The sequence below is a fragment of the Sorex fumeus genome, unplaced genomic scaffold (genome assembly GCF_029834395.1).
Source record: "Sorex fumeus unplaced genomic scaffold, SorFum_2.1 ptg000093l, whole genome shotgun sequence".
NCBI classification, from domain to species: Eukaryota; Metazoa; Chordata; class Mammalia; order Eulipotyphla; family Soricidae; genus Sorex; species Sorex fumeus.
The window spans coordinates 9,550,218-9,576,802 of record NW_026606150.1 but is presented as its reverse complement, the minus strand read 5'-3'; the positions used below and the strand labels follow the sequence as shown (position 1 = coordinate 9,576,802).

The window sequence follows — 26,585 nt, the reverse complement described above, 5'->3', positions numbered from 1 at the left end:
TGAGACTGGACAGCCCGGGGCCATGTGGATGGGGCCGGGGCAGCTGTGCCATTCAGTGAGGGGCGGGCAGGACATGGCCATGGGGCTGGTTCAGAGGGAGAGGACACATCCCTTCATCCACAGAGGCCCAGAGACGGAGGAGGAGGGCTTGGTGCCACCATAGGGCCAGCGCTGCCAGGGAGCCCCTCATGTCCAGAACCCCTCTGGACAAGGACCGAGGCCAGAACCCTCCCCGAGTGGCCTCCAGGGGTCCTTGGCCCGGCTGTGGGGCCCAACAGCTCCGTGCTGGGGGCCCCGGGGGACGGGAGGGTGGGCACGCACACTTTGTGGGGCTCCAGCATGGGTCACGTGACAAAAGGGGGCCGGGGATGGCCCCGTGTCTGGTTTCCTTCCTGCAGGCCCCACAGACAGGTACTTTCCGTGGCGACACTCCCCTCCGGGCCGCATCAGGACAGCTGAGACCCCTCAGCCCTCTGGATGTCCCCACATACTTCCTGGGCTCTGAGTCTTTCCCAGGGAGCCCCCCTGCCCACACAGTCCCACACAGGGCACCCGCCAGGCAGGGCACAGGAGCCAGGGCGGGGGCCTGGCTGGGAAGGGGGGTCTTATTTTTTTTTCTTTTTTGGGCTGGAGCGATAGCACAGCAGTAGGGCGTTTGCCTTGCAAGCAGCCAACCTGGCCAACCCGAGTTTGATTCCTCCGCCCCTCCCGGAGAGTCCGGCAAGCTCCCGAGAGTATCTCGCCCGCACGGCAGAGCCTGGCAAGCTCCCCATGACGTATTCGATATGACAAACACAGTAACAAGTCTTACAATGTTACTGGGCCCACTCTAGCAAATCTATGAGCAATGGGAGGACAGTGCTACAGTGCTTTTTGGGTCACACCTGGCAATGCTCAGGGGTTACTCCTGGCTCTGCACTCAGGAATCACTCCAGGCGGTGCTCGGGGGATCATATGTGATGCTGGGAATCGAACCTGGGTCGGCCGTGTGCAAGGCTAACGCCCTACCCACTGTGCTATCGCTCCAGCCCGGGAAGGGGTCTTCTAAGCCTCATCTCCTGATGATTTTTACAATATCCTAAATAAGGATGCTCAGTCAGGGGCCCCACACGTCTCAGGCGGGAACTGTGCTCACACAGAAGGCTGACCCCCCACCCCCACCCACACCCCCGTGATGCGTAAGGACGTCCACGCCATGACATGCAAGGCACACACACAGGCCCTATGGCTTTCCCCGTTGGCACTCAGGGGCCCTTCCCAGAGCTCGGGTCACCAAGGGCGGGGTCCTGCTGGCCCTCAGGCCCCGTGCCCCCTGGCAGCACAGTCAGCCACCAAGTCCTCACTCCGGGCACTAGGAAGGCCCAGAACCTCCCGCCTGACGTCGCTTCGTGTGACGGGTGATTCAGAGGCACGACCCAGCGGACGTTTCACGACTCTGCTCCGAAGGTGTCATTAAAACTCCAGAGCCAGGACGTGAGCCATGCCTGGCCCTGAGGCCGCGCTGCCCTCGGCTCAGGTGCATCTGAGTCGCCAGGGGAGGAAGCTCTCTCAGAGCAAAAGCCTCCCAAGAAGGTGCCAACCCCCACCCCAACCCCCAAGACCCCCGCAAAGAGCAGGAGTAACTTTTAAGCTTGTAGCAGCGAAGTCACAGCCACTGGATTCTGGCAACCCAGAATTTGAAAGGTGCCGTTTAAAACAGCCGCAGGGCCAGGAACCTGGGACAGGCTCAAGATGCTCCCCGGCACACCCAGAGGGCTCCCTGAGCCCCCAGGAGTGATCTCTGAGCACAGAGCCAGGCTTCAGCCTGAGCATCTGGGGTGTGGCCTCCGAGCCCACCACCAAATAAAATAGGATCAGACAGCAATGGGGAGGTGATAGGTGTTCTGAACGAGGCCCTGGGTTCGAGTCCCATCACTGAGTGGCCCCGAGCCCCCAACACCGCAGCAACAATCACAAAATTAAGAAAAACAGCCAAAGCAGACAGACTCTTGAGAAGAGGCTAAGCTTTTTCTGACACTGGAGTATCGCCAGTGGAAACAATGAGAAAACTGCTTCAGCCAATGGGAACAGGGAGAGAACCGCCTCAGCCAATGGGAACAGGGAGAGAGCCGCGTCAGCCAATGGGAAGAGCCTCAGTCATTGGGATCATGAGAGAACCACCTCATCAGCCAATGGGAACAGTGAACCTGACCACAGCCAGGGGGACAGAGAGAGTGACCAGCAGGGGACGCAGTAAGCCGCTCTGAGAGTGACCACGGCCAGTGGGGACAGGGGGACTGACCAGCAGGGGACGCGGTAAGCCACTCTGAGAGTGACTGTAGCCAGTGGGGACAGGGGGACTGGCCAGCAGGGGACGCAGTAACCCCTCTGAGAGTGACCGTGGCCAGTGGGGACAGGGGGACTGATCAGCAGGGGACGCAGTAAGCCGTTCTGAGAGTGACCGTGGCCAGTGGGGACAGGGAGAGTGACCAGCAGGGGACGCAGTAAGCCCTCTGAGAGTGGCTGCAGCCAGTGGGGACAGAGAGTGACCGCAAGTGCTGAGCCCAGAGCAGTCCGAGTGAGGATGTCCGGGCAGTGGCCAGCTGGGCTCTTCCCGCTGAGCCCCTGTGAGGCATCCGGCCCTGCAGGAAGGCCCCTGGGCTGTGGGCCTTGGGGTGTCACGGGGGCGCGGGTCAGTCTTTCCTACCTACGCCCATTGCCATGCACCTGCCTGCACCCCCAGGTCCTGAGGAGGCTGCCTGGGTCCAGGGTCTCCCGTCTGCAGTGGCTGGTGCCCAGCAAAGTGTCCGTGGCCTCGGTCGCTGCACAGCTCTGACTGGATGAAGATCAAAGTGGGCGTTTTTTTGTTTGTTTTTTGTTTTTGCTTTTTTTGGTAACACCCAGCGATGCACAGGGGTTACTCCTGTCTCTGCACTCAGGAGTTACTCCTGGCGGTGCTCAGGGGACCATATAGGATCCTGAGAATCGAACCTGGGTTGGCCACGTGCAAGGCCAACGCCCTACCCACTGTACTATCTCTCCAGCCCCCAAAGTGGGAGTTTTTGATTTTTTTTTGGGGGGGGCACATCCATTGGTGCTCAGGGATTACTCCTGACTCTGTGCTCAGAGATCAGCCCTGGCGTGTCTGGGACATTCTGGGGTGGCCAAGCCAGCTCTCTCGCCGTGTTCTCTCTGCTCCCAAAGTGTGTGTCCGTGTTTGCTGGGGCCCGTGGGGAGTGGGCCTGGGGCCCGCGGATCTCCACGTGCCCCAAGCGGTTTGGTTTGAACCCCAGAAAGACAAGCAGCCTTGGAGGAGCGCCTGGGTGAGAGACGCGCGCGGCAGTGCCGGGAAGAGGCGCAGCGTGTCCCTGCACCCTGGGAGCGGTGTGGAAGCCTGACTCACAGACAGCGCCTGGCAGACGCCCAGGACGGGCTGGAGGTGCCAGCCCGCTACCACACAGGCAGGAGCGTCACAACAGTTAGAGGGAAAGTAGGCTGGAAGCCGGCCGGGGGACAGGCGGGCCGCGGGGGATCGGGGGTGGGGGCCGAGCTGGTTCTTCACAGCCTCACTTTGCTCCCGTGGAGGCCGTGGGGATGGAACCCAGACCAAAAGCCCCTGGGCCAGGCGCCCTCACCGAGCGTCACCTCTGCGCACTTTAACGTGTCCAAGGAGGAAAGTGACAAAATTGGTCGGGAAGGAGCCGTGTGCAACAGGGGCTCCATCCAGCAAGCTCCCGGGGCTCCCAGGTGGGGGTCGGGGCAGTGTCCATCCCCCATGGGTTGGCCTGTGTTCTCAAACCTTCAGAAGGCCCCAAGGACAGGCTGGCAGTGGGGGGCAGGTCATGGTTGGGGGTCCCTGAGGACACACAGGCTGGAGCATGAAGGGAGCAGTAGGGGCCTTGGGCTGGGAACTCTGTTTAAGGGCGTTTTGTTTTGTTTTGGGTCACCCCTGGTGGTGCTCAGGCCCCACCCCTGCGGGGCTCGAGGGACCCTGTGGTGCTGGGATCCAGAGCCCCTCGCCCAGGACCGCTGGACGCAGCTGACCCCTGTCCTGGTCTGGCCAGTAGGCTCCCTCCTGCCCGGGGTGCCACTGTGCCCCCAGGAGACATTCCACAGGGACGCCTGGGGGGGGTGAGCGGAAATGTGGGGGAGGGTGTGTCTCCTGCAGTGGACGCAGGCAGGGCCCGGTTCCAGTTGGCTCAAACTGACCTCCTGGCCTGCCCAGGGCAAGACAGTGGGTCGCTGGCCTCAGCCCCTGCCGTTCGCGGGTCCAGGTCCAGCAACCTGATGGTGCCCGGTGGAGAACGACGCTTGCTGGCCCGTGCCCTCCTCACGTGCTGGGCCGCAGCGCTGACCTGGGGGTCCCTGGGCCCCGCAGTGTCCCTGGTACCAATGAGGTGACGAGGCACAGGTAACTGAAGGCCCGAGCCAGGATGGGCGGGAACTTCCTGCGCCCCCCAGCGGGCAGAGAGGGCGGAAGCAAGAGCTGTGTGACCCCCCCCCCAGAACCCCAACAGGGCAGGTTCAGCGGGGTTGCGGGGGTGAGCGTGGGAGGGCGTTGTGGGAGGTCACGGGAGACCCCCAGGCCCGTCCCACCAGGCTCCCCACAGGTGCTCAGCAAACCATCCAAGGGGGCGCGTGGCATCCTGACGTGGAGCGGCCTGCCAGGGCCCTACCAGGCACTTGTTGGGGACGTGGCCTGTGCAAGCCCCGGGCCCCCTCCTGCCACCTCTGGAGTCAGGGTGCGCCCCCTCCCGTGAGGCCCCCGGGCTGGGGAGGGAGGCTTCAGACTCAGTTTCCCCTTTTTGGCACTGCAGGGCTTGTCCACGTCTGGACTCTGCCTCAGGGATCCCCTGGGTCAGGCTGCCCTGTGTGCGTCTCACCCCCCAGGGAGCCCCGGGTGACCTTCAGGTGCTGTCTGGGCACTGGTGGCCTCCAGGACACCCCGACCGCGTCCACTCTGCCGTGCCCCCCACCCCGGCCCCTGGCCACAGAGCTCGGGGCGCGGCTGTCCCCTCTGTCCCCCCGCCCTGCATGCCCCCTGCCTGTCCCCTCCCTGTCCCTGTGCCGGCACCACCCCCTGGCGCCCGCCCTGCCTGGGGGTCCCTGAGGCCGAGGCGTCCCTGGTGGCCCCACCCCGCCTGGTCCCGGCCCACCTCAGCCCGGAGGGCCCCGGAGACGGCGGAGCTGGCACATGTTTTATTGAGTTCACAGGTCTGCCGGGTGGGGGGGGGGCTCAGTAGTCGGACAGCGGGTACCGCAGGAGGATGAGGACGATGAGGATGCAGGAGGCCGCCAGCGCCGAGCTGGTGATGTTGAACAGCCGCGCGGTCTTGGCGTCCTCCACCGCCCCGTTCAGGTCGTTCAGGAGCTTCTTGTCACGGACCTGCGGGGGAGGGCGAGGGCGGGCGTGAGCCGGAGCCCAGCCTTGCCGGGGGCGCGGGGCTGCTGAGTGGGACGGGCAGGCTGGGGCTGCGGACGAGCCCCCCACCCCGGGCCCCCGGGACCGAGCGGAACTGGACTGGTGACAGGGCGGGCGGGGCGTGCTCAGCGCGCTGACTCCGGGGCCCCTGGCGAGGGCACTGAGGAAGGGTCCCTGGGGGACCGTGAGGGGGTCTTCATTTGTGCTCAGGGACGCGCAGGGACCACCTGCTGGGGACAGAGGCCTGGGGCGCGGCAGCATGAGGGGACAGTGGGAGCCGCTGTGGTGCCCGCGGGCTCGTGCGCAGTGCCAGGCCCTGCCCGGTCCCGGCTGTCCACACACAGTCCTAGCTGCCCCCGGCCTGGGCCCTGCTGGGCGCGGCCTCCGTGGGCCCCACACGGGGTGGGGGCATCGGGGCCAGGAGACCCCGGGCACGGGGCAGCCTCGAGTACACAGGAGCGGGGCCAGAGCAGGCTGACCACGGCAGGAGACGGACACAGGCTGACCATGGGCAGGAGAGGGACACAGACGGGCTGGGCACGGGCAGGTGACAGGACAGGGCAGTTGGCCCCTCCCGGGGCGGGTGCGGGTGGCAGGGCGGGCGGGTGAGCAGAGGGGCATAGGGTGGGGAGCACCTAGAGACCAGGGGGGAGGTGGGGGGGGCAGGGGGTGGAGAGTGGGGGGTGGATGGGGGGTGCTGGTGGGTGTCTGGTGGAGGGCGGAGAGCCAAGGAGGGTTGAGGGACAGGTTGCAGCCGTGCGGTGAAGACAGGTTTCCTGTCACCTGTGGCTGCTGGACCTGCGCCCAGAGGGCGATGGGGGGCCGTGGGCACGGGCGCTGGGCATGCGGGTCTGGCTGTGGGTTGCAGGGGGCAGGAGGGGTTGGGCGCAGGAGGTGGCAGCAGCGGGACAGGCGAGGCCAAGTCGGCAGGGGAGAATGTGGAGGGCGGGGGTGTGGGAGGAGGAGACGCCGGAAAGGGGCCCAGGAGACGACGCCCACTGACAAACCAAACCAGAGGGACGAGCGAGAAACGGCCGCGAGTAACACTCCCGCCCAGGGGGGGTGTCGGGGTCCCGCCGCGCCCTGGGCGGAAGCGAAGTCACCCACAAAACTGAACAAAACACCCCGTCTGAAATGGGGGGGACTGCTGAACAGACGCGGGCTTGAGGGGTGGGCGCGGCAGACGCAGATTAAGGCCACCAGGGCCACCGCGCGGCAGCGGGACCGGCCTGTCACGGCGCAGGGCAGAGGAGCCCATGGGGGTGTGAAGGGAACGCTGGGGGTCCCCTCTGCCCACACAGCGACAAGCGCTGAGCATCCCGCCCACACGGGGCCAGAGGGGGGACAGACACAGAGAGGGAGAGAGAGAGATACAGTGACAGAGAGACAGAGAGACAGAGGAGGAGGGAGGGAGAGACAGAGAGAGGAGGAGAGAGAGATAGAGAAAGAGACAGAGACGGAGAGACAGAGGGAGAGACAGAGAGAGACAGTGACAGAGAGACAGAGAGGGAGACAGAGAGAGGAGGAGAGAGAGACAGAGATTGACAGAGAGACAGAGAGAGAGGGAGAGAGAGACAGACAGTGAGAGAGACACAGAGAGAGAGGGAGACAGAGAGACAGAGAAGGGGGGAGAGAGATAGAGAAAGAGATAGAGGCAGGGGAGAGACAGAAACAGAGAGACAAGGGGTGGGTAGACAGGGAGAGAGAGACAGAGACAAGTGTCTGCCACAGAGACAGGCTGGGGGTGGCAGGGAACCGGGACACTGTGTTGGAACATTGTATGACTGAACCGCAACCGGCAACAACTTTGTAACTGTGTATCTCAGGGTGGTGAGCAAAGAAAGGGAAAGAAACCAGGGCTGGCTGGGGAAGACTCTGCTCGGCCACAGGACCCGGAGGAGTGAAGTTGGGGTGGGAGAAGGGGCGGATGGCGAGGGCGCGGGGTGGGGGGGTGGCCGGAGGGGGGTGGCTGAGGGGCAGATGGCTGCGGGTGCGGTGTCCTTGTGGTGACTTTGCACACCAAAGTGCCAATGCTGCCATCCGTGTTGACCTGGACACTTGTGAGCCCTGCCACCCGAGTAACAGCAAGCACTTGAGACTACGAGCGAATCCCGACAATGGTTAGAGCGTGACTATGCACATGGTCGCGACGACGAGCTGAGGGGCTGCCGAAGGGTCGTGTGAAGAGACCTGAGAGGGGGAGGAGGCGTGACTGACTGGTGGCAGCAGCAGGAAGGAAGAAGGTGAGCAGATGTGGTGGGTCGGGTGTGAGGAGGGAGACTGGTAGACGGAGAGGCGGGGGAAGGAGAGCGACACTGAGCACACGCTGAAGAGCTCGGGGGGCCAAGGGCACGGAACGGGGGATGGGAGAGCGTGAGAGGGAGCAGGAAGGCTTACCGCAGGCGAAGGGCGTGGCTGGGAGATGGGGCACGTGTATAAAGGAGGGTGCGTTAAGATGTGATGGGGGAAAGGGATGGATGGCTCGAGGGCGGTGACAGATGACAGAGGGTGGAAAGATGATGATTGATGGATGGAGGATGGGAGGATGGGGGAGGGAGGATGGACAGATGGAGGATGGAGGATGGAGGAAGGAGGATGGAAGATGGGAGGATGGAGGAAGGAGGATGGAGGATGGAGGATGGAGGATGGGTGGATGGAGGATGGAGGATGGGCAGATGGAGGATGGGCAGATGGAGGATGGAGGATGGGTGGATGGAGGATGGAGGATGAAGGATGGAGGATGGGAGGATGGAGGAAGGAGGATGGAAGATAGAGGATGGAGGATGGGCAGATGGAGGATGGAGGATGAAGGATGGAGGATGGGCAGATGGAGGATGGGCAGATGGAGGATGGAGGATGGAGGATGTAGGATGGAAGATGGATGATGGAGGATTGAGGATGGAAGATGGGCAGATGGAGGATGGAGGAGGGGTGGATGGAGGATGGAGGATGGGCAGATGGAGGATGGAAGATGGAGGATGGAGGATGGAGGATGGGCAGATGGAGGATGGAGGATGGGCAGATGGAGGATGGAAGATGGAGGATGGAGGATGGAGGATGGGCAGATGGAGGATGGAGGATGGGCAGATGGAGGATGGAGGATGGGCAGATGGAGGACGAAGGATGGGTGGATGGAGGATGGAGGACGGAGGATGGGCAGATGGAGGATGGAAGATGGAGGATGGAGGATGGAGGATGGAGGATGGGCAGATGGAGGATGGAAGATGGAGGATGGAGGATGGGCAGATGGAGGATGGAGGAGGGGTGGATGGAGGATGGAGGAGGGGCGGATGGAGGATGGAGGATGGGCAGATGGAGGATGGAAGATGGAGGATGGAGGATGGAGGATGGGCAGATGGAGGATGGAGGATGGGCAGATGGAGGATGGAAGATGGAGGATGGAGGATGGAGGATGGGCAGATGGAGGATGGAGGATGGGCAGATGGAGGATGGAGGATGGGTGGATGGAGGATGGAGGACGGAGGATGGGCAGATGGAGGATGGAAGATGGAGGATGGAGGATGGAGGATGGGCAGATGGAGGATGGAGGATGAAGGATGGAGGATGGGCAGATGGAGGATGGGCAGATGGAGGATGGAGGATGGAGGATGGAGGATGGGAGATGGATGATGGAGGATTGAGGATGGAAAATGGGCAGATGGAGGATGGAGGAGGGGTGGATGGAGGATGGAGGATGGGCAGATGGAGGATGGAGGATGGGCAGATGGAGGATGGAAGATGGAGGATGGAGGATGGGCAGATGGAGGATGGAGGATGGGCAGATGGAGGATGAAGGATGGGTGGGTGGAGGATGGGCAGATGGAGGATGGAAGATGGAGGATGGAGGATGAAGGATGGGCAGATGGAGGATGGAGGATGGAGGATGGGCAGATGGAGGATGGAAGATGGAGGATGTAGGATGGGCAGATGGAGGATGGAAGATGGAGGATGGGCAGATGGAGGATGGAAGATGGAGGATGGAGGATGGAGGATGGAGGATGGGCAGATGGAGGATGGAGGATGGGCAGATGGAGGATGGAGGATGGGCAGATGGAGGATGGAAGATGGAGGATGGAGGATGGAGGATGGGCAGATGGAGGATAGACAATGGAGGATGTAGGATGGGCAGATGGAGGATGGAAGATGGAGGATGGAGGATGGAGGATGGGCAGATGGAGGATGGAGGATGGGCAGATGGAGGATGGAGGATGGGCAGATGGAGGACGAAGGATGGGTGGATGGAGGATGGAGGACGGAGGATGGGCAGATGGAGGATGGAAGATGGAGGATGGAGGATGGAGGATGGAGGATGGGCAGATGGAGGATGGAAGATGGAGGATGGAGGATGGGCAGATGGAGGATGGAGGAGGGGTGGATGGAGGATGGAGGAGGGGCGGATGGAGGATGGAGGATGGGCAGATGGAGGATGGAAGATGGAGGATGGAGGATGGAGGATGGGCAGATGGAGGATGGAGGATGGGCAGATGGAGGATGGAAGATGGAGGATGGAGGATGGAGGATGGGCAGATGGAGGATGGAGGATGGGCAGATGGAGGATGGAGGATGGGTGGATGGAGGATGGAGGACGGAGGATGGGCAGATGGAGGATGGAAGATGGAGGATGGAGGATGGAGGATGGGCAGATGGAGGATGGAGGATGAAGGATGGAGGATGGGCAGATGGAGGATGGGCAGATGGAGGATGGAGGATGGAGGATGGAGGATGGGAGATGGATGATGGAGGATTGAGGATGGAAAATGGGCAGATGGAGGATGGAGGAGGGGTGGATGGAGGATGGAGGATGGGCAGATGGAGGATGGAGGATGGGCAGATGGAGGATGGAAGATGGAGGATGGAGGATGGGCAGATGGAGGATGGAGGATGGGCAGATGGAGGATGAAGGATGGGTGGGTGGAGGATGGGCAGATGGAGGATGGAAGATGGAGGATGGAGGATGAAGGATGGGCAGATGGAGGATGGAGGATGGAGGATGGGCAGATGGAGGATGGAAGATGGAGGATGTAGGATGGGCAGATGGAGGATGGAAGATGGAGGATGGAGGATGGAGGATGGGCAGATGGAGGATGGAGGATGGGCAGATGGAGGATGGAGGATGGGCAGATGGAGGATGAAGGATGGGTGGGTGGAGGATGGGCAGATGGAGGATGGAAGATGGAGGATGGAGGATGAAGGATGGGCAGATGGAGGATGGAGGATGGAGGATGGGCAGATGGAGGATGGAAGATGGAGGATGTAGGATGGGCAGATGGAGGATGGAAGATGGAGGATGGAGGATGGAGGATGGGCAGATGGAGGATGGAGGATGGGCAGATGGAGGATGGAGGATGGGCAGATGGAGGATGGAAGATGGAGGATGGAGGATGGAGGATGGGCAGATGGAGGATAGACAATGGAGGATGTAGGATGGGCAGATGGAGGATGGAAGATGGAGGATGGAGGATGGAGGATGGGCAGATGGAGGATGGAGGATGGGCAGATGGAGGATGGAGGATGGGTAGATGGAGGATGGAGGATGGGCAGATGGAGGACGAAGGATGGGTGGATGGAGGATGGAGGATGGAAGATGGAGGATGGGCAGATGGAGGATGGAGGATGGGCAGATGGAGGATGGAAGATGGAGGATGGAGGATGGAGGATGGGCAGATGGAGGATAGAAGATGGAGGATGTAGGATGGGCAGATGGAGGATGGAAGATGGAGGATGGAGGATGGAGGATGGGCAGATGGAGGATGGAGGATGGGCAGATGGAGGATGGAGGATGGGCGGATGGAGGATGGAGGATGGAGGATGGGCAGATGGAGGATGGAGGATGGGCAGATGGAGGATGGAGGATGGGCAGATGGAGGATGAAGGATGGGTGGGTGGAGGATGGGCAGATGGAGGATGGAAGATGGAGGATGGAGGATGAAGGATGGGCAGATGGAGGATGGAGGATGGAGGATGGGCAGATGGAGGATGGAAGATGGAGGATGTAGGATGGGCAGATGGAGGATGGAAGATGGAGGATGGAGGATGGAGGATGGGCAGATGGAGGATGGAGGATGGGCAGATGGAGGATGGAGGATGGGCAGATGGAGGATGGAAGATGGAGGATGGAGGATGGAGGATGGGCAGATGGAGGATAGACAATGGAGGATGTAGGATGGGCAGATGGAGGATGGAAGATGGAGGATGGAGGATGGAGGATGGGCAGATGGAGGATGGAGGATGGGCAGATGGAGGATGGAGGATGGGTAGATGGAGGATGGAGGATGGGCAGATGGAGGACGAAGGATGGGTGGATGGAGGATGGAGGATGGAAGATGGAGGATGGGCAGATGGAGGATGGAGGATGGGCAGATGGAGGATGGAAGATGGAGGATGGAGGATGGAGGATGGGCAGATGGAGGATAGAAGATGGAGGATGTAGGATGGGCAGATGGAGGATGGAAGATGGAGGATGGAGGATGGAGGATGGGCAGATGGAGGATGGAGGATGGGCAGATGGAGGATGGAGGATGGGCGGATGGAGGATGGAGGATGGAGGATGGGCAGATGGAGGATGGAGGATGGGCAGATGGAGGATGGAGGATGGGCAGATGGAGGATGGAAGATGGAGGATGGAGGATGGAGGATGGGCAGATGGAGGATAGAAGATGGAGGATGTAGGATGGGCAGATGGAGGATGGAAGATGGAGGATGGAGGATGGAGGATGGGCAGATGGAGGATGGAGGATGGGCAGATGGAGGATGGAGGATGGGTAGATGGAGGATGGAGGATGGGCAGATGGAGGACGAAGGATGGGTGGATGGAGGATGGAGGATGGAAGATGGAGGATGGGCAGATGGAGGATGGAAGATGGAGGATGGAGGATGGAGGATGGAGGATGGGCAGATGGAGGATGGAGGTTGGGCAGATGGAGGATGGAGGATGGGCAGATGGAGGACGAAGGATGGGTGGATGGAGGATGGGAGGATGGAGGAAGGAGGATGGAAGATGGAGGATGGGCAGCGTGAGCGTGGGGGATGGTGCTGGGACTCAGTCGGGAAGATCTAAGCATTCAGCTTGGACACGGGATGCGCCAGGGGCTCAGCATCTCCTGACCTTCTCCGGCGTCCTGCCAGGAACGGCTCCCAGCCCTGGTCCAGCCTGGGCAGCTGCTGTGCTCTCCTTGCTCCTGCTCCGTGCCCCGCCACCGTCCCTGACCGTGGATGCCCTGCATGGACTCGGGCCCTGGACACTTGGCCCCCGCTTGGACACACCGTGCTGCCCGGACACAGGGCTCCCGCCTGGACGCGTGGCCTCCTGCCATGCTGCCAGTGGGCCTGGATGCTGCAGCAGGACGCCCTCCCTGCGCCTCCCTCCTCAGTGCTCACTGGCCATCGGCCTTGCACCGGCGGGCCCCCACAGTGCCTGAGCCCCTGCTTGGGCCCCACCTATCCCCGAGGCACGTGCAGGCACGTGACCCAGGGTCCCTCCAAACCAGCTGCCCGACATATCTTGGGTTCCATCCTGTCCACCAGAAACACGGCCTCGCCCTGGCTGGGTGCCTGGGCCTCACCTCTGCCCGCCTGATGCCCATCATCCCCTTCGGTCCTCACAGAAGGAGGCAGGGCTGAGAGGGGACGGGCGGGCGGCCTCGGGAGGTGCGGGGCTCCGTGTAGACAGCGGGCCCTGGCCCAGCCCCCGCACTGCAGTGGCCACGGCTCTGTGGGTACATGAGGGGCCGGCCTGGAGTTGGTGTCCAAGCCTGCTGCAGAGGGCGTGGGAGGCGGCTGGGTGGACAGAGGGACACGTACCCGGGTGCTGGCCAGGGCCGGGCTCCCTGCATGTCAGAAGCTCAGAAGCCCGTGACCTACCTTCTCTGACAGATGGCCTGCCCCGGCCAGACTTCCGCAGCCACCAAGGGGGGGGGGGGCTGTGTCCGCAGCGCTGGCCGGGCATGGCGACGGACACCCGGGAGCTGGAGCTGGCCAGCAACTGCCCTTCCGCCCGCTGGACCCCCAGCTCCCGGGGCCTCTTATCTGTGTGGCTGCACGGAGCACACACGTGCTCTCACGTCACATGTGCACTCATGCCCACATGTACGCACCACACAGCCAGGCACACACACCCAACACACGTGTGCATAATCAGGTACACGCATGCTGACACGTACAGACACATGTGTGCACAGCCGGGCACGTACACGCTGACAAGACACACCCGTACACAGGCACATGCATGCTATCACAGACACATGTGCATACAGGCACCACACAATGACGGTCACACATGTGCCTGTCAGTCACGTACATGCTGACACTCAGAATCACATGCATGCACACGCATGCTGAAAGACACACATGTACAGGCATGTGCACACTGACATGCATACTCACGTACATGCATGTGCACAGCCAGGCCCACACTCGCTGGCGCAGACATTCGGACCTTCACAGACCACGCTCAGGCACAGGCACGCACATGCCCACACGACATGCACATACGTGCGCTACAGACCACTCATACACGCACCCAAGTGGTACACATTCTCAGTCTTGAACACACACGTGCGTGCCGCTCCTATACACACACCTGGACACACACGTCCGCACCACACACATGTGATTCGCAAGCCACAGGTGGACTAAGCGTGCTCATGTCCCCCCACACCTAGATACACGCCGCACTCACACACACATGTGCAGAACACGTGTCGTCATACCTGTGCACACATGCTGCCCCCACACGTGTGCAGACACATCCAACCGCGGTACACACACGTGTGCATGCGGCAGCCCCTGCGCAGGGGCAGCGTAAGCAGCCAGGGGCAGGCTGGGGGAGCCCAGGCGGAGCCGCCCCCTGCCCTCCCCGGCACGAATGGGGGCAACTCTCCACAAGAGCCAGAAATGCCCGTCCTGGCTGGTGCCCGGCTCTGCCTGCCCCATCTGCTGCCCTCTCCGTGGGGGTGGGGGGTCTTCTGGGAGCCGCAGCCCTGCCCTCCCCAGCGTCCGCTCCGGACTGGGCTCTCCAGAGACTCTGGGCAGCAGGGGGTCGCTTCCGCCAGGTCCCCGCGGGGCACCGGCCCCCAGGACCCTGGGACTCCCCAGACCTCATCTGTGCCGCACAGCGCGGGCCCCCGGCCCGGCCTCCGTGCCACCCCCGCACCCGCCCCGTGCAGCCCCCAGACGTGCAGCCCTCTCCGCGCGCCCCCCCACCTTGAGCGAGTAGGCCAGGGCGATGAAGCCCAGGCAGCAGAAGTTGAGGTAGACGAAGTTGAAGATGGACCACAGGTAGTAGTCGTTGACCTCGGAGGTGTCGGGGTACACCTCGATGACCGTCGTGGGGTTGGTCATGGTCTTCTTCTCGGCCAGGTGCTTGCAGGCCGGCGGGGGCCCGGCGCGCGCGCTGTCCGTGCGGCTGCTCTTGGACTCCATGGGGAAGAGCGTGGGCGCCATGGGCGGGGAGGCGGCGGGCTCCGCGGGCGCCTGCAGCGCGGGGGGCTTGGACACGCAGGCGAAGCAGCCCTGCGGCGCGCCCGCGGGGGCCCGCGGGAGCCAGAAGGCCCCGTCCAGGGGCGCGCGCGCTTCCTGGGCGCCGTCCGTGGTGCTGCTCGGGGCTCCCGGCGCGGCCGGGCTCTGGCCGGCGCCCCGGGCCTGCGGGGAGGAGCGGCCGGGTGCTACCTCGGCCCCGCGCGCCGTCGGCCGAGCCCGCGGGCCCCCGGGCGCCCCCGGCCCCTGCGCGCCCGCGACGCGCCAGGGCGCAGAGCGCGGTCAGCGGCGCCGAGCCGCAGTGGCTCGGGGGAGGGGCGGCCGCCGGCGCCGCCGTGTCCCCGCAGCGCGGACACCGCGCCAGGCCAGCGCGCCCGCGCCGCCTCCCCGCCCCCAGCGCCCGCCGGGCCCCGCGACCCCGCGCCGCGCACACGCACCGCGACCGCGCCGGACGCACGCGCGGGCCCCGCCGACCCGCGCCCGACCCCCGTCCCGCGCCCCGCGCCCGTCCCGCGCCCCGCGCCCGTCCCGCGCCCCGACCCCCGTCCCGCGCCCCGACCCCCGTCCCGAGCCCCGACCCCCGTCCCGCGCCCAGACCCCCGTCCCGAGCCCTGCGCCCGCGCCCCGACCCCGCGTCCCGCGCGCTCACCTCCCGGCGACCCCGCGCGTGCGGCCCGACCCCCGCCCCGCGCGCTCACCTGCTGGCGACTCCGCGCGTGCGGCCCGACCCCGCGCCCGCCGCTCCGCGTCCAGCCGCACAGCCTGGGTGCCGGGCGCGGGGCTGGCGCTGTCCTGCTGCCCGCGCGGCCCGCGCTGCCCGCCTGGCGCCAGGCCTGACTCACGCCGCCGCCGCCGCCGCCGCCGCCGCCGCCGCACGCCCAGGGGGTGGACCCGACAGCGCCCTCACGGCCCGCCGCTCCCGCCGGACGGACGCCACCCCGCGCCCCGCGACGCACCCCGCACCCCGCGCCGCGCCCCAGACCTCCACCAGCGCGGCCCGCTCTGCGCTGTCCCCTACCGAGTACCGGGCACCCGGCTCTGCGCCCCTGGCCCCGGGGAACCGGCCCCGACCCCCTGCGAGCCCCCCCTCGCCCCCCCCCCGCAGTTGGGCTCTTTCCAGGGATGGGCGATCCGGGGGCACAGTCCCGGCCAGGACTGACCTCCTGCGCGGCGTTCTCCTTAGCCCTGCCTGGGTCAGCCCCCCTCCCCTCCCCTCTCTCACGCCCCCCACCCATGTCCAGCTGCTTGGCGGGGGCTCTAGCGGGTCAAGGGAGTCCTGGTCCTCGCCAGAGGCCGCTTTTGGGGTTCCCCTGCGAGGCCTCCTCGGCCTGGCTGCCGAGGGGCTGAGGGCACTGGCCAGGGACACGGGCCAGTGGGGGGGTGAGAAACCTCCTCTGGCGGCGGACAGGGGGCCTGGCTGTGTGGGGGTCCGGGAATGGGCATCTGGCCGCGCGCCCCCGGCATGAAGGGGGCAGAGCACCCCAAGCCGAGCAGGGGTGAGCACTGGGGGGGACGGCAGAGCCCCCGCAGGCATGAGCCTGGGCAGTGCGGCAGTGCAGGGATGCAGCATGCGCACTTGGGGGAGGGGGTGGCAGAGCCCCCATAGGCATGAGCACAGCATGACTTCCGGCCTCAGCGCAGGCTGTGGCCACTGGCTCCCTGGACGCCATGTCCTTGGACACCCCCCCCCGGGCCCCACCCACACTCCCGATGCCAAGGACGGCACAGTGCCCCAGGTTCAGAGGTCAGCCCCCTTGTTCCCCAGACCCCGGAACAGCTGCCTTGGGGCACTCTCACCCTGCCCTGTCTGCACACCGGCTCACTGGGGATTACTGGGGGTCTCCCCCAGGCAGGGACTCCGGGAAGGTGGAGGGTTTGCCAGATCAGGGTGTGATGCGGGAGACACAAGTTCCCTCGGCCTCCGGCCAGGCTCTCTCTGGATGCCACAGAGACCCTATGAGTGGGGCTGGGGTCCCACTATTGGGAGGATGGGGTCCCACTGTGGGGTGGATGGTGCTGGGGTCCCACCTGTGGGTAGATGGGTGCTGGGGTCCCCTCCTGGAGGCTGGACAGTTGGGGTCTCCTATGGGGCGGAGGGCACAGGGTACACGGACAGGCAGAGGACCTGTGTCACACAGGGAAGGGGACCGAGTGCGAGTTCCCCCAATGTCACAGGCAAGAGTAGGGACCTCCCCCCCCCAGCAAACACACGGCACGGAGACAGGCCCGAGGCTGTATTTCTCAATCAACCTGGCTCTGACCACTGCACAGCAGGCGGCCAGAGAGGGGGGACCCCCCACCACCCCGTAGGTGACCCAGGGCCTGAGCTGCCCCGCCCCTGGCCTGCACGGCTGGACACAGGGGGCTGGTCGAGAAGGGGTCCAATGGCCAGATCAGAGGGGACAAGGTGCAGGGGTGGGGCGGCCGCGGGGCCGTGCTGGGCGCAGGGATGGTGACCAGTAAGTGACCAGCGGGCGCGCCGGTCTCTGCTGCTCTAGGGCCGGGCCCTCCAACAGGGGTGCCGGCCGAGTGTGTCTGTGTGAGTGTGGGCGCCGCGGGCCCTACAGCCTCACGGCCTCCGCCAGGCCCACGCGGTTCTGCTCCCGGTCGAAGACGGTGTAGTAGCGGCCGATGAAGACGTCGCCCAGGATCCAGAGGGGCCCGGCGGGCGGCGGGATGTCCATGCCCATGAAGCCGCTCAGGCAGATGGTCTTCCCGCCCTGGGACACCTGTGAGGGCAGGGTCAGCGCCGGCCGTCAGGACAGACCCCGCAGGGCAGAGCCCATCTAGGGAGACCCCGCGGGACACAGCCCACCCGGGAGACCCTATGGGACACAGCCCGCCCCGGGAGACCCCCGGGACACAGCCCACCCGGGAGACCCTATGGGACACAGCCCACCCAGGAGACCCTATGGGACACAGCCCACCCAGGAGACCCTATGGGACACAGCCCACCCGGGAGATCCTATGGGACACAGCCCACCCAGGAGACCCTATGGGACACAGCCCACCCCGGGAGACCCCCGGGACACAGCCCGCCCATGCCAGCACCTGCAGCGTGTAGTCATGGGAGGACAGGGTGTACTCTTTGCCGCCCAGTGTCAGAGAGACGGGTGGCAGGTCCGGCAGCTTCTCACAGGGGATGATGTACTGCAGGGAGGGTCACAGCGTGAGGGCTCGGGACAGGGCGGGCACGTGGGTCCCTGCCCTGCCCCGCTCCTCCCTGGCGCCCGCCCGCTCACCTCCCCCTGGATGAGGGGCACCGCCCCGATGGCCTTCTGCAGTTCCTTGACCTCGTCCACGGGGCCCACCAGCAGGGATGTGCCTGTGTCCACGATGGCCTCACAGCCTCCCTTGCACAGGGTCAGGCCGTTGCCCACGTCAATCCTGCGGGAAGGAACGGCCATCAGGGCGCACACAGCCCGTGGGCCATCTGGGGCCGGCTCTGTTCACGCCACGGTCGTTCTTAAGGGTGGCTCTGACCGGCAGGGGACAGGTGGCAGGACGGGCAAGCGGGGCCCAGAGACGGTGCAGGACACCGAGGCCCCGCCCCCTGACCCGGACCCCGCCCACCACGAGGCCCCGCCCACTCACCGGTCCATGTGCACCTGCCAGTAGGCCTGGCGGGTGACGTTGTGGTAGGTCATGCTGCCCTTGAAGTACTTGGAGTCGATGCCCCCCAGCATCAGCTCCCCTCCAGGCTGCGCCGTGGGGTCCCTGTGAGGACGGGGGGCGGGTCAGGCACCAGGACCACACACTGCAGTGTCCCCCAGCACAGGGCATGTGGCTGGGACCCCCGCAAGGACCAGGCTGGCGGGACAGGCCTGGTCTGCCTGAGCAGGAAGCGGCAGGGGTGCCCCGAAGGGACCAGCCTGGACAGGGCAACAGTGGCAGCAGCTGGCGAGGGGCCGCCGTGGTGCCCCCAGGTCAGGGGTGACCCTGCCGTGAAGTGGACAAGGAGGGGAGGCTCCACTCCGCAGCTGCGCCCGCCTCCGCCTCCGTAACGCACGGCGGGCACCCAAGGGCCTAATGGGCCGAACTAACCCTCCCCAGCAACAGCGCCGGGCGCGAGGGCCTCTCCCATACGGCCGCGGGGCGGGAGCGAGGAGACGAGCCTGAGACAGGCACAGACGCGGCCCCGTGTGCAAACCACACGTGTGCGCACACAGATGTTTGAGCGTGTGAACCCCCTCCCCCCCACACACAGGAGGGCTGCCCGTAACTCCGGGGGTCCCGGGACCCAGGGCCGGGGGAGCCGGGGGCCCCACGCAGCCAGGCGAAGTCCGAGACCTCCGGGCGGGCTCCTGGGGGGGGGTCGCCTCTGCCGGCAGCCAGCGCGGCCGGCCCACCTGTTCAGGTAGAAGGAGAAGATGTTCTTGTCCACCAGCTTCTGCTGCATGAGGTTGTCGAAGACGGGCGGCACGTTGTTGACGGAGATGCGCGGGTAGGCCATGCCCAGGATGCCGTCGAACTTGGCCGCGATGAAGGTGACGCCGGGCTGCTTGGTGGCCTCCCCGAACAGCTGCCGCGCCACTTGGATGCCAGAGTTGCAGGGCACCTGGGGGCCAGGGGGTCGGCTCAGGCCCGCGGGGAATTCCGGCGAGAGCCCGGGGAGGGCGGACGCCGTCTCAGGCCACGCAGCTGCGGGGTCGGGGGACGGGCGGCGGCCCGCTGGGGAGGGGCCTCCCTGCGGCCACCCGTCATCACCCTCAGCCTTCCACAGGGAGACCCCGCGCCCTGCCCCACCTGCCCAGCCCCGTACCGACACGGTGTCCTGACTGAGGTAGCCCGACAGGCTGCCGGAGCCGTAGTGGATGTCGAAGGTGGTGCCGTTCTTCACGTATGTGCTCGACTTGGCGCTGTTGTACTTATGATGCAGCCCTGCGGGAACACGGCTCAGTACGTGCCCGCCCCCCTCACCCCTGCAGGGACATGGCTCAGTATACGCCTGCTCCCCTCACCCCTGCGGGGGAACACGCTTAGTACACGTCTGCCCCCCCGACCTTGCGGGGACACAGCTCACTACACACCTGCCCCCCTCACCCCTGCAGGGACACGGCTCAGTATATGCCCGCCCCCCTCACCCCTGCAGGGACATGGCTCAGTATACACCTGGTCCCTTCAGCCCTGCGGGGGAACACGCTCAGTACACGCCCACCCCCTCACCCCTGCAGGGACATGGCTCAGTATACGCCTGCCCCCCCTCACCCCTGCGGAGGAACATGCTTAGTACACGCCTGCCCCCCTCACCCCTGCGGGGGAACACGCTTAGTACACGCCTGCCCCCCTCACCCCTGCAGGGACATGGCTCAGTATATGCCCGCCCCCCTCACCCCTGCAGGGACATGGCTCAGTATACACCTGGTCCCTTCAGCCCTGCAGGGGAACACGCTTAGTACATGCCTGCCCCCCCACCTTGCGGGGACACAGCTCACTACACACCTGCCCCCCTCACCCCTGCAGGGACACGGCTCAGTATACACCTGCTCCCTTCACCCCTGCGGGGACACAGCTCAGTACACTCCCGCCCCCCTCACCCCTGCAGGGACAGAGCCGGAGCACACCTGCCCCTGCTGCGAGTGAGCACAGCTCAACTCATGCCCAGCTCTCGCCGTCTACACCCCTGTGTGCAGCGATGAGCACTCGACCCTCCTGCCCACCGCTGGGGGAGACATCTCAGCACAACGCCCCCCACTGCCTGCCGGGGCCCTGCCGGCCACCTGCTGCCCACCCCCGCCCCTCGGTCCGGACTCACAGCAGGCGATGTCCAGCAGCTGGCACTTGACCGAGGGCACCCACAGGTTGGAGGAGCCCGTGTCGAACACGACCGTGAAGCACTGCGGGGGCGTCCCGATGCCGATCTCGCCGTAGTACTGGGCCTGTGGGCGGCACGGTCAGGCTGGGCCCCCGGGCTGCCCCCCGAGCACACCCCCCGCCCTGCCTGGCACCCCGTGAGGCTGGGGAGATGAAACCGGGGCTGGGCGGGGGTCGAGGCATGGCCCCCAGACCCAGGAATGAGAGACCCCCTGCAATGGGGGGGCGGAGCCTGTAGGCGCATGCCCTGGAGCTGGGCAGTGCTGGCCACTCCCTGGCCCTGCCTTCGGAGTGTGGGCCTCAGTTTCCCCGTCTGTGTGAGCTGGTGCCGTGGAGCCCTCAGGATGGCCCTGGCAGGGCCCTCCCACAGGCCGGAGGTTTGGGTCATGGGGGTCACCGCAGCCCCCAGCCCACGGCCCTGGCCAGCAGCTCGAGGGCCACTTGCCTCCCTCCGGGGAGCCCGGTGGGGTGGCCACTGAGTCACACGTGAACAGAAGTAACCGACCGGGTTAGACGGGGTCTGGGATGACTCAGCAAGTCTCCCAGTATGTGTGGGGGGAAGGAGGCGGCCAACCACTCCAGCGGGCAGTCACATGCGGCCCTCGGGGCCAGCTTCCTGGCACAGGCGAGTCCCCAACCAGGAGCAAAGGAGAGGGCCGGGGCGGGGCCGCCTGGGACCCGGGCAGGGGCCGGCACCTGGGCCCGGCTGGCCGGGGCGTCCAGGATGCTTCAGGGCACCCGAGGTGGCTGCTGGCAGGAGAGGCGAGAAGGGTGGGGTGGGGGGCGCCGTCCCCCAGCTCAGGCGGGCGTGAGCCCGGGTGCTACTCACGTCCATGTAGTTCCGGAGCATCTCGGGCACCGGGCTGCCGCTCACGGCGGGGCCCTCCAGCGTGTACTTGGACAGGGGCCCCTTGGCCAGCAGGTTCTCCACCGGCCCCGCGACCTCCGACAAGGTCCGGCGGATGGACTTGAACTTGTGCAGGGGGATTCTGCGGGAGGGAGGCGTGCCGGTGAGGGGGGCGACCTCTCCCGCATGCGCCCCCGCCCCCACCCAGCGCCACACCCGCGAGTCTTGTCTGTGACCCCGACCCAAAGCCCGTCACTGCCCTGTCCCGTGAGGCCTGCCACTTTGCACCCGGCGGCGGGCGGCGGCGCACCCCTGCCACCTCCTCCTCCGAGGAGCCCTCTGGGACCACCATCTGGCACCGTGGCAAGCGCCGCAGCGCCTGCTCCTGGGCGCTGCCCATCGCCAGGCAGGCAGGGGGCGAGGGCCTGGCCCTCCCGGGCCTGCCGTCGTCCAGGTCCCAGGCCCCCCGCGCCGGGCAGAGGCGGGGCCCGCGGGCTGTCACACGGCGGCCTGCCCGGAGCCGGCCCTGCCGGCAGGTGCTGGCCCCTGGCATGCCGAGGGCGGCGCGGGCGGCTCTTGCCCAAGAGCCGTGGGCAGCCCGGTCCCGCGCGCCCCGCCCGGCCACCGGGAAACAGGTGCCGGCCCGGGCGCACCCGCGGGGCGAGCCTGCACCCGTGGGGGCACCCGCGGGGCGGCGCCCACTGCCCGCGGGAGGCCCGGCCGGCCGGCCAGAGCAGAGCGCGACCTCCCAGCCGGCCGGGCAGCGCCGCGGTGGGCGCGGGGCGCGGGCGATGGGGGGGCGCGCGGCCCTCCCGCGGCGCCCCCCACCCCGCGGGGCGCGGACTCACCTGAGCACGGCGGCGGCGGGCGCGGCCAGCAGGCCGAGCGCGAGCAGCAGCAGGAGGCTGGGGGGCTGCATGGTGCGGCGCGGGTCGGGGCGGGCCGGGCCGGGGGCCGCGCGCTTATAGCCGCGATGACGGCGCACTGGGGCCGGGTCAGGTGACCGGCTTGTTTGCGCCCGGGCGGGTCACGTGGGGCGCGGCCGGCGGCGCGGGGCGGGGCCGGGGCGGGGCCGAGGCGCGGCCGGGGCGGCCGGGCCGCGCGCGGGGCGGGCCGGGGGCGGGGCCGGGGCGGGGCCACGGTCGGGGCGGGGCCGGTCGTAGCCCCGCCCCGCGCGCCCGGCCCGGGCCCGGCTCGCCGGCTCTCCCCGCCCCCCTCCGCCTTGCGCGCGGCTCCCCCGGGCCGCCCGCACCCCCCGCGCTCTGACGGCGCCGCCACCCCAGCCGCGGGTGCCCTTGGCCCGGCCGGAGCTCGCCCAGCGGGGCCTCCCCCGCCGCGTGCCCCCGTGCCGGCCGAGAACCCTGCCAGCGGCCGGACGGCCCGTGGGAGCCGCCGGAGGGGGGGGGCGGGTGCAGCTGGAGCGAGGAATGTGCTAGAAGGTGGCAGGTGGACCTGGCCAGACCCGGCCTGGAGTGCGTGTAGTGGCAGGTGGACCAGGCCGGGCCGGGCCTGGAGTGCGTGTAGGGGTCCCAGGGACCCCTGGCTCCTGACACAGGCACACAGGTTCTCTGGGTTCTGGCCAGGGGATTCCCCGGGGCTGGACCTCTGGGATCGGTGTCCCCTGGTCACTGCTGGGCGCCCACACTGTGGGCCAGGTGTGGGCCTGGGGTAAGAAAGCCCCCGGAGGGGCCGGAGCGCCACACAGCGGGGAGGGCGTTTGCCTTGCCCGCGGCCGACCCGGGTTCGATCCCCAGCATCCCATATGGTCCCCCGAGCACTGCCAGGAGTCACTCCTGAGTGCAGAGCCAGGAGGAACCCCTGAGCATCGCCAGGTGTGACGTAAAAGGCAAAAAAGAAAGTAAAAGAAGGATTAAAAAAAAAAAAAAAGAAAGGCCCGGGAGCCTGTGGGGGCCTCAGGTGTGAGTGTGGGGGGCTGCCTGCGGCCTGAGCCCCCCAGACTGGGGTCCCGGGAAGGGGGCGAGGGGTGGGGGTGCGGCCGCGTGGGGGCGCCCCTGCGCGAGGGCCCCTCACCCCAGGTGGAGCAGAGGTGGCCCCAGGGTGTGAGCGCCCAGCGCCCCGGAGGTCCTGACCTCTCCAGCTGGGCTCACTCCCGCCCAGCCTGACCCCTCACCTCCTTGGAGCGGGTCTTGGGGCTTCTGTTGTGACATGTCCAGGCTCAGGCCTGCATTTCCGGGGGCGTCGAGTGCCCGGGGCGGGGGGCCAGTAGGGCGAGGTGCAGCCAGGGGGGCACAGGTCGGCGTGCCTCAGATCACCAGGAAGCCCTGGGGGGCCCCTTGGCCCAGCTGAGGAAACAAGGTGGACGCCTTTCTTGGGGGCTGGCAGGAGCGACAGCAGGGACCAAGTCCCAGAGCCGGAAGAGGACTGAGGGGCCTCACTGGGCGGCGGTCAGTGCAGGAGGGCCAGCTGCACGGCGGCCTCGGGCACACGGAGGAGTCGGGGGTCCAAGGGCGGAGGGCCAGAAGCCTCGAGTTGGGCTTGGGGGCTGCAGCGTGGGTGTCCTCGGTGTGGGGGGCCTGGCAGGAAGTGGGCAGGTCCCCCGGGGGGGGAGGCTGGGGGACGTTCGCCCCGCTCAGTGTCAGCCCTGGTGATGGTCTGCAGGTGCTGGCACGCGTGCGGGAGCGGTGTGGACGTGTGTGTGCACGCGTGTGACCAGGGGTGCAAGCGTGTGGCTACATGTACCCGTGTGTGCACCTGTGCTGTGGATGTGTGCGGGTGGCCGGGCGGGGCAGGTGAGTCAGCCCTCGGGTCGGGCGCCAGGGCACCTGCGAGCCAGGACGGAGCCAGGATGGAGCCATGGCCGGCCTGGGCCGCGCAGACCCCCGAGGGGGCCCCGGGACCAGGGTCTCTGGAGAGGCGCTTCCTGGAAGTGGCACCAGCCTCGTTCAAGGGACAGTGGCGCCTGGGCTCGGCACGGGACCCCCCCAGCACCGCGGGAACGACGGGCCACCGTAGGAAGCTGCCTGGGAAAGGCGTGAGGGCCCGGCAGCCGTGAGGCCCCCCGGGAAGGCGTGAGGCCCCCCTGAAAGGAGTGTGGCTGCCCGGAAGGCGTGAGGCCCCCCTGGGAAGGTGTGTGCCCCCCCGGAAAGGCGTGTGCCCCCCCGAAGGTGTGAGACCCCCGAAAGGCATGTGGCCCCTGGGAAGACACACGCGCCCCTAGCTGCTGGGCCTGTTGCCCACCTTAGTCGCAGGGTGTGGAGTTGGGGCACGGGAGGGGGGGGGCAGGCGGACACCCACGCATGGCCCCTCAGGGCTGCGCTCAGCCGCCTCCCGGAACAGGCTCAGGGAGGAGCGCAGGGAGGAGGCGGGATGGGTGGAAGCAGCCGGAACCGGTTTGTTCCGTTGACCCCTGCGCTTCAACCCACCCCCAGTGCTGACCCCCAGACAACCTCTCCCTCCGTGGGGGGAGTTTGCACGCCACGAGGGTCTGTCCCAGGGGGGCTGCACGGGGCTGCCTGGGGGGTGCTGGGGACCGCTTCTCCCTCGCCGTCCCTGGGCAGGGGGACCCGCCGGGCTCTCGTGGCGGCTGGGACCCCGGGACGGCCAGCTCTGAGAGCTGCGGGTGTGGGGCTGCCTGGGCCCCGAGCAGGCAGGGGCCCCCCGGGAAGTGGCTCTCACGGCTGTGGGACAGGACGTGCTGAGTCACCCGCGGTCGCCTGACTTGCCCCACCCGCATGCTGCTCTCGGGACGGGGGACGGCACTCTGGGCCCCCCAGGCCATGGAGGAGCGTGGAGGGAAGGGCTGCCTGTCAGCTGACCTTGACGTGGCTGGGGGGGCAGGGAGAGGAGGGGTGAAGGCATGCGGGGACGGGAAAGGGGCGTACAGGGAGGGGGAGGGGTGCGTCTGCCTCGGGTTGGCGGGAGCCTGGTGCTCAGACCCCCGCTCGGGCCGGAAGTGCTGCCCCCTCGTCTCCCACCTGGGCCCGACTCTCCCCAGACTGTGCCCAGGCTGGACTGGGGAGCTGTGAGGGCCATCCCGGGGCCCAGCTGCTCAGGTCCACACATGTGTCCATATAGATGTGCCCATGCGTGTGTACGCACATCCATAGACACACGACCGCACACGTAGGCACACACACTGAGACGTAGGTGCAGAGACGCCCTGGGCCCATGGCCCTCTCTGTCTCTCTGAGTCTCCTTGTGTCCCTGTCTCTTTGTGTCTCTTGTCTCTGCGTCTTTCTGTGTGTCCCTGTATGTCTCTGTGTCCCTGTGTCTCTGTCTCTCTGAATCTCTGTGTATCTCTCTGTGCCTGTCTCTGTGTCTCTCTGTGTGTCTCTGTATATCTCTGTGTCTCTGTGTCTCTCCGAATCTCTGTCTGTGTCTCTCTAACTCTCTGTGTGTCTCTCTGTGTCTCTCTGTGTGTCTCTGTCTGACTCTCTGTGTGTCTGTCTCTGTCTCTCTGAATCTCTGTGTGTCTCTCTGTGTCTCCCCGTGTGTCTCTGTATGTCTCTGTGTCTCTATCTCTCTCTGAATCTCTGTGTCTGTCTCTCTGACTATGTGTTTCTCTGTGTCTCGGTCTCTGTGTGTCTCTGTCTCTCTGAATCTCTGTGTGTCTCTCTGCGTCTCTGTCTCTGTGTCTCCCTGTGTGTCTGTGTGTCTCTGTATGTCTCTGTGTCCCTGAGTCTCTGTCTCTCTGACTCTCTGTGTGTCTCTGTCTCTGTGTCTCTCTGTGTGTCTGTGTGTCTCTGTCTCTCTGCCTCTGTGTATCTCTCTGTCTCTGTCTCTCTGTGTCTCTGTCTCTATCTCTCGGATGGGGGCTGCAGAGCTGCTCCGGCTGGGAGGATGTCCCCACTGCTCCCTGGCCGGCCGTGGCGGCTTTCGCGTCTAGCTCTGTGAGTGGCAGAGGGTCCAGCAATGCCCCAGCTGCTGCCAGAACCCCCCACCAGGCCCCTCTGGCACGAGCGGGGTCCCCTGGGACTGTGTACTCGGGACCCAGATGGCAGCCGCTGCCCGTCCTCAGTGCCCACCTGTGCCCGAGCAGCCAGGTGGTGGTTCTGGGGCGGGCAGTGACACCGAGGGTGCCCACCGCCG

General features: G+C 66.4%; 2 protein-coding genes across 2 annotated transcripts; both read right to left on the bottom strand.

Moving 5' to 3' along the window:
• Positions 1–5,163: 5,163 nt before the first annotated feature.
• IFITM10 (interferon induced transmembrane protein 10) lies at positions 5,164–16,545 on the bottom strand. The gene is made up of 4 exons (XM_056131597.1): positions 16,452–16,545; positions 15,574–15,791; positions 14,603–15,040; positions 5,164–5,365 (listed from the first exon to the last, which is right to left on the bottom strand). The coding sequence occupies exons 1-4, from the start codon at positions 16,543–16,545 to the stop codon at positions 5,216–5,218; spliced, it is 900 nt and encodes a 299-aa protein (XP_055987572.1). The 3' UTR covers positions 5,164–5,215.
• A 611-nt stretch (positions 16,546–17,156) lies between these two features.
• Positions 17,157–22,517, bottom strand: CTSD (cathepsin D). The gene is made up of 9 exons (XM_056131859.1): positions 22,385–22,517; positions 21,519–21,678; positions 20,631–20,754; positions 19,638–19,756; positions 19,225–19,433; positions 18,470–18,592; positions 18,118–18,262; positions 17,927–18,025; positions 17,157–17,604 (listed from the first exon to the last, which is right to left on the bottom strand). Exons 1-9 carry the CDS (start codon positions 22,453–22,455, stop codon positions 17,437–17,439), a joined length of 1,218 nt encoding a protein of 405 aa, XP_055987834.1. The 5' UTR covers positions 22,456–22,517; the 3' UTR covers positions 17,157–17,436.
• Between the last annotated feature and the right edge of the window lie 4,068 nt (positions 22,518–26,585).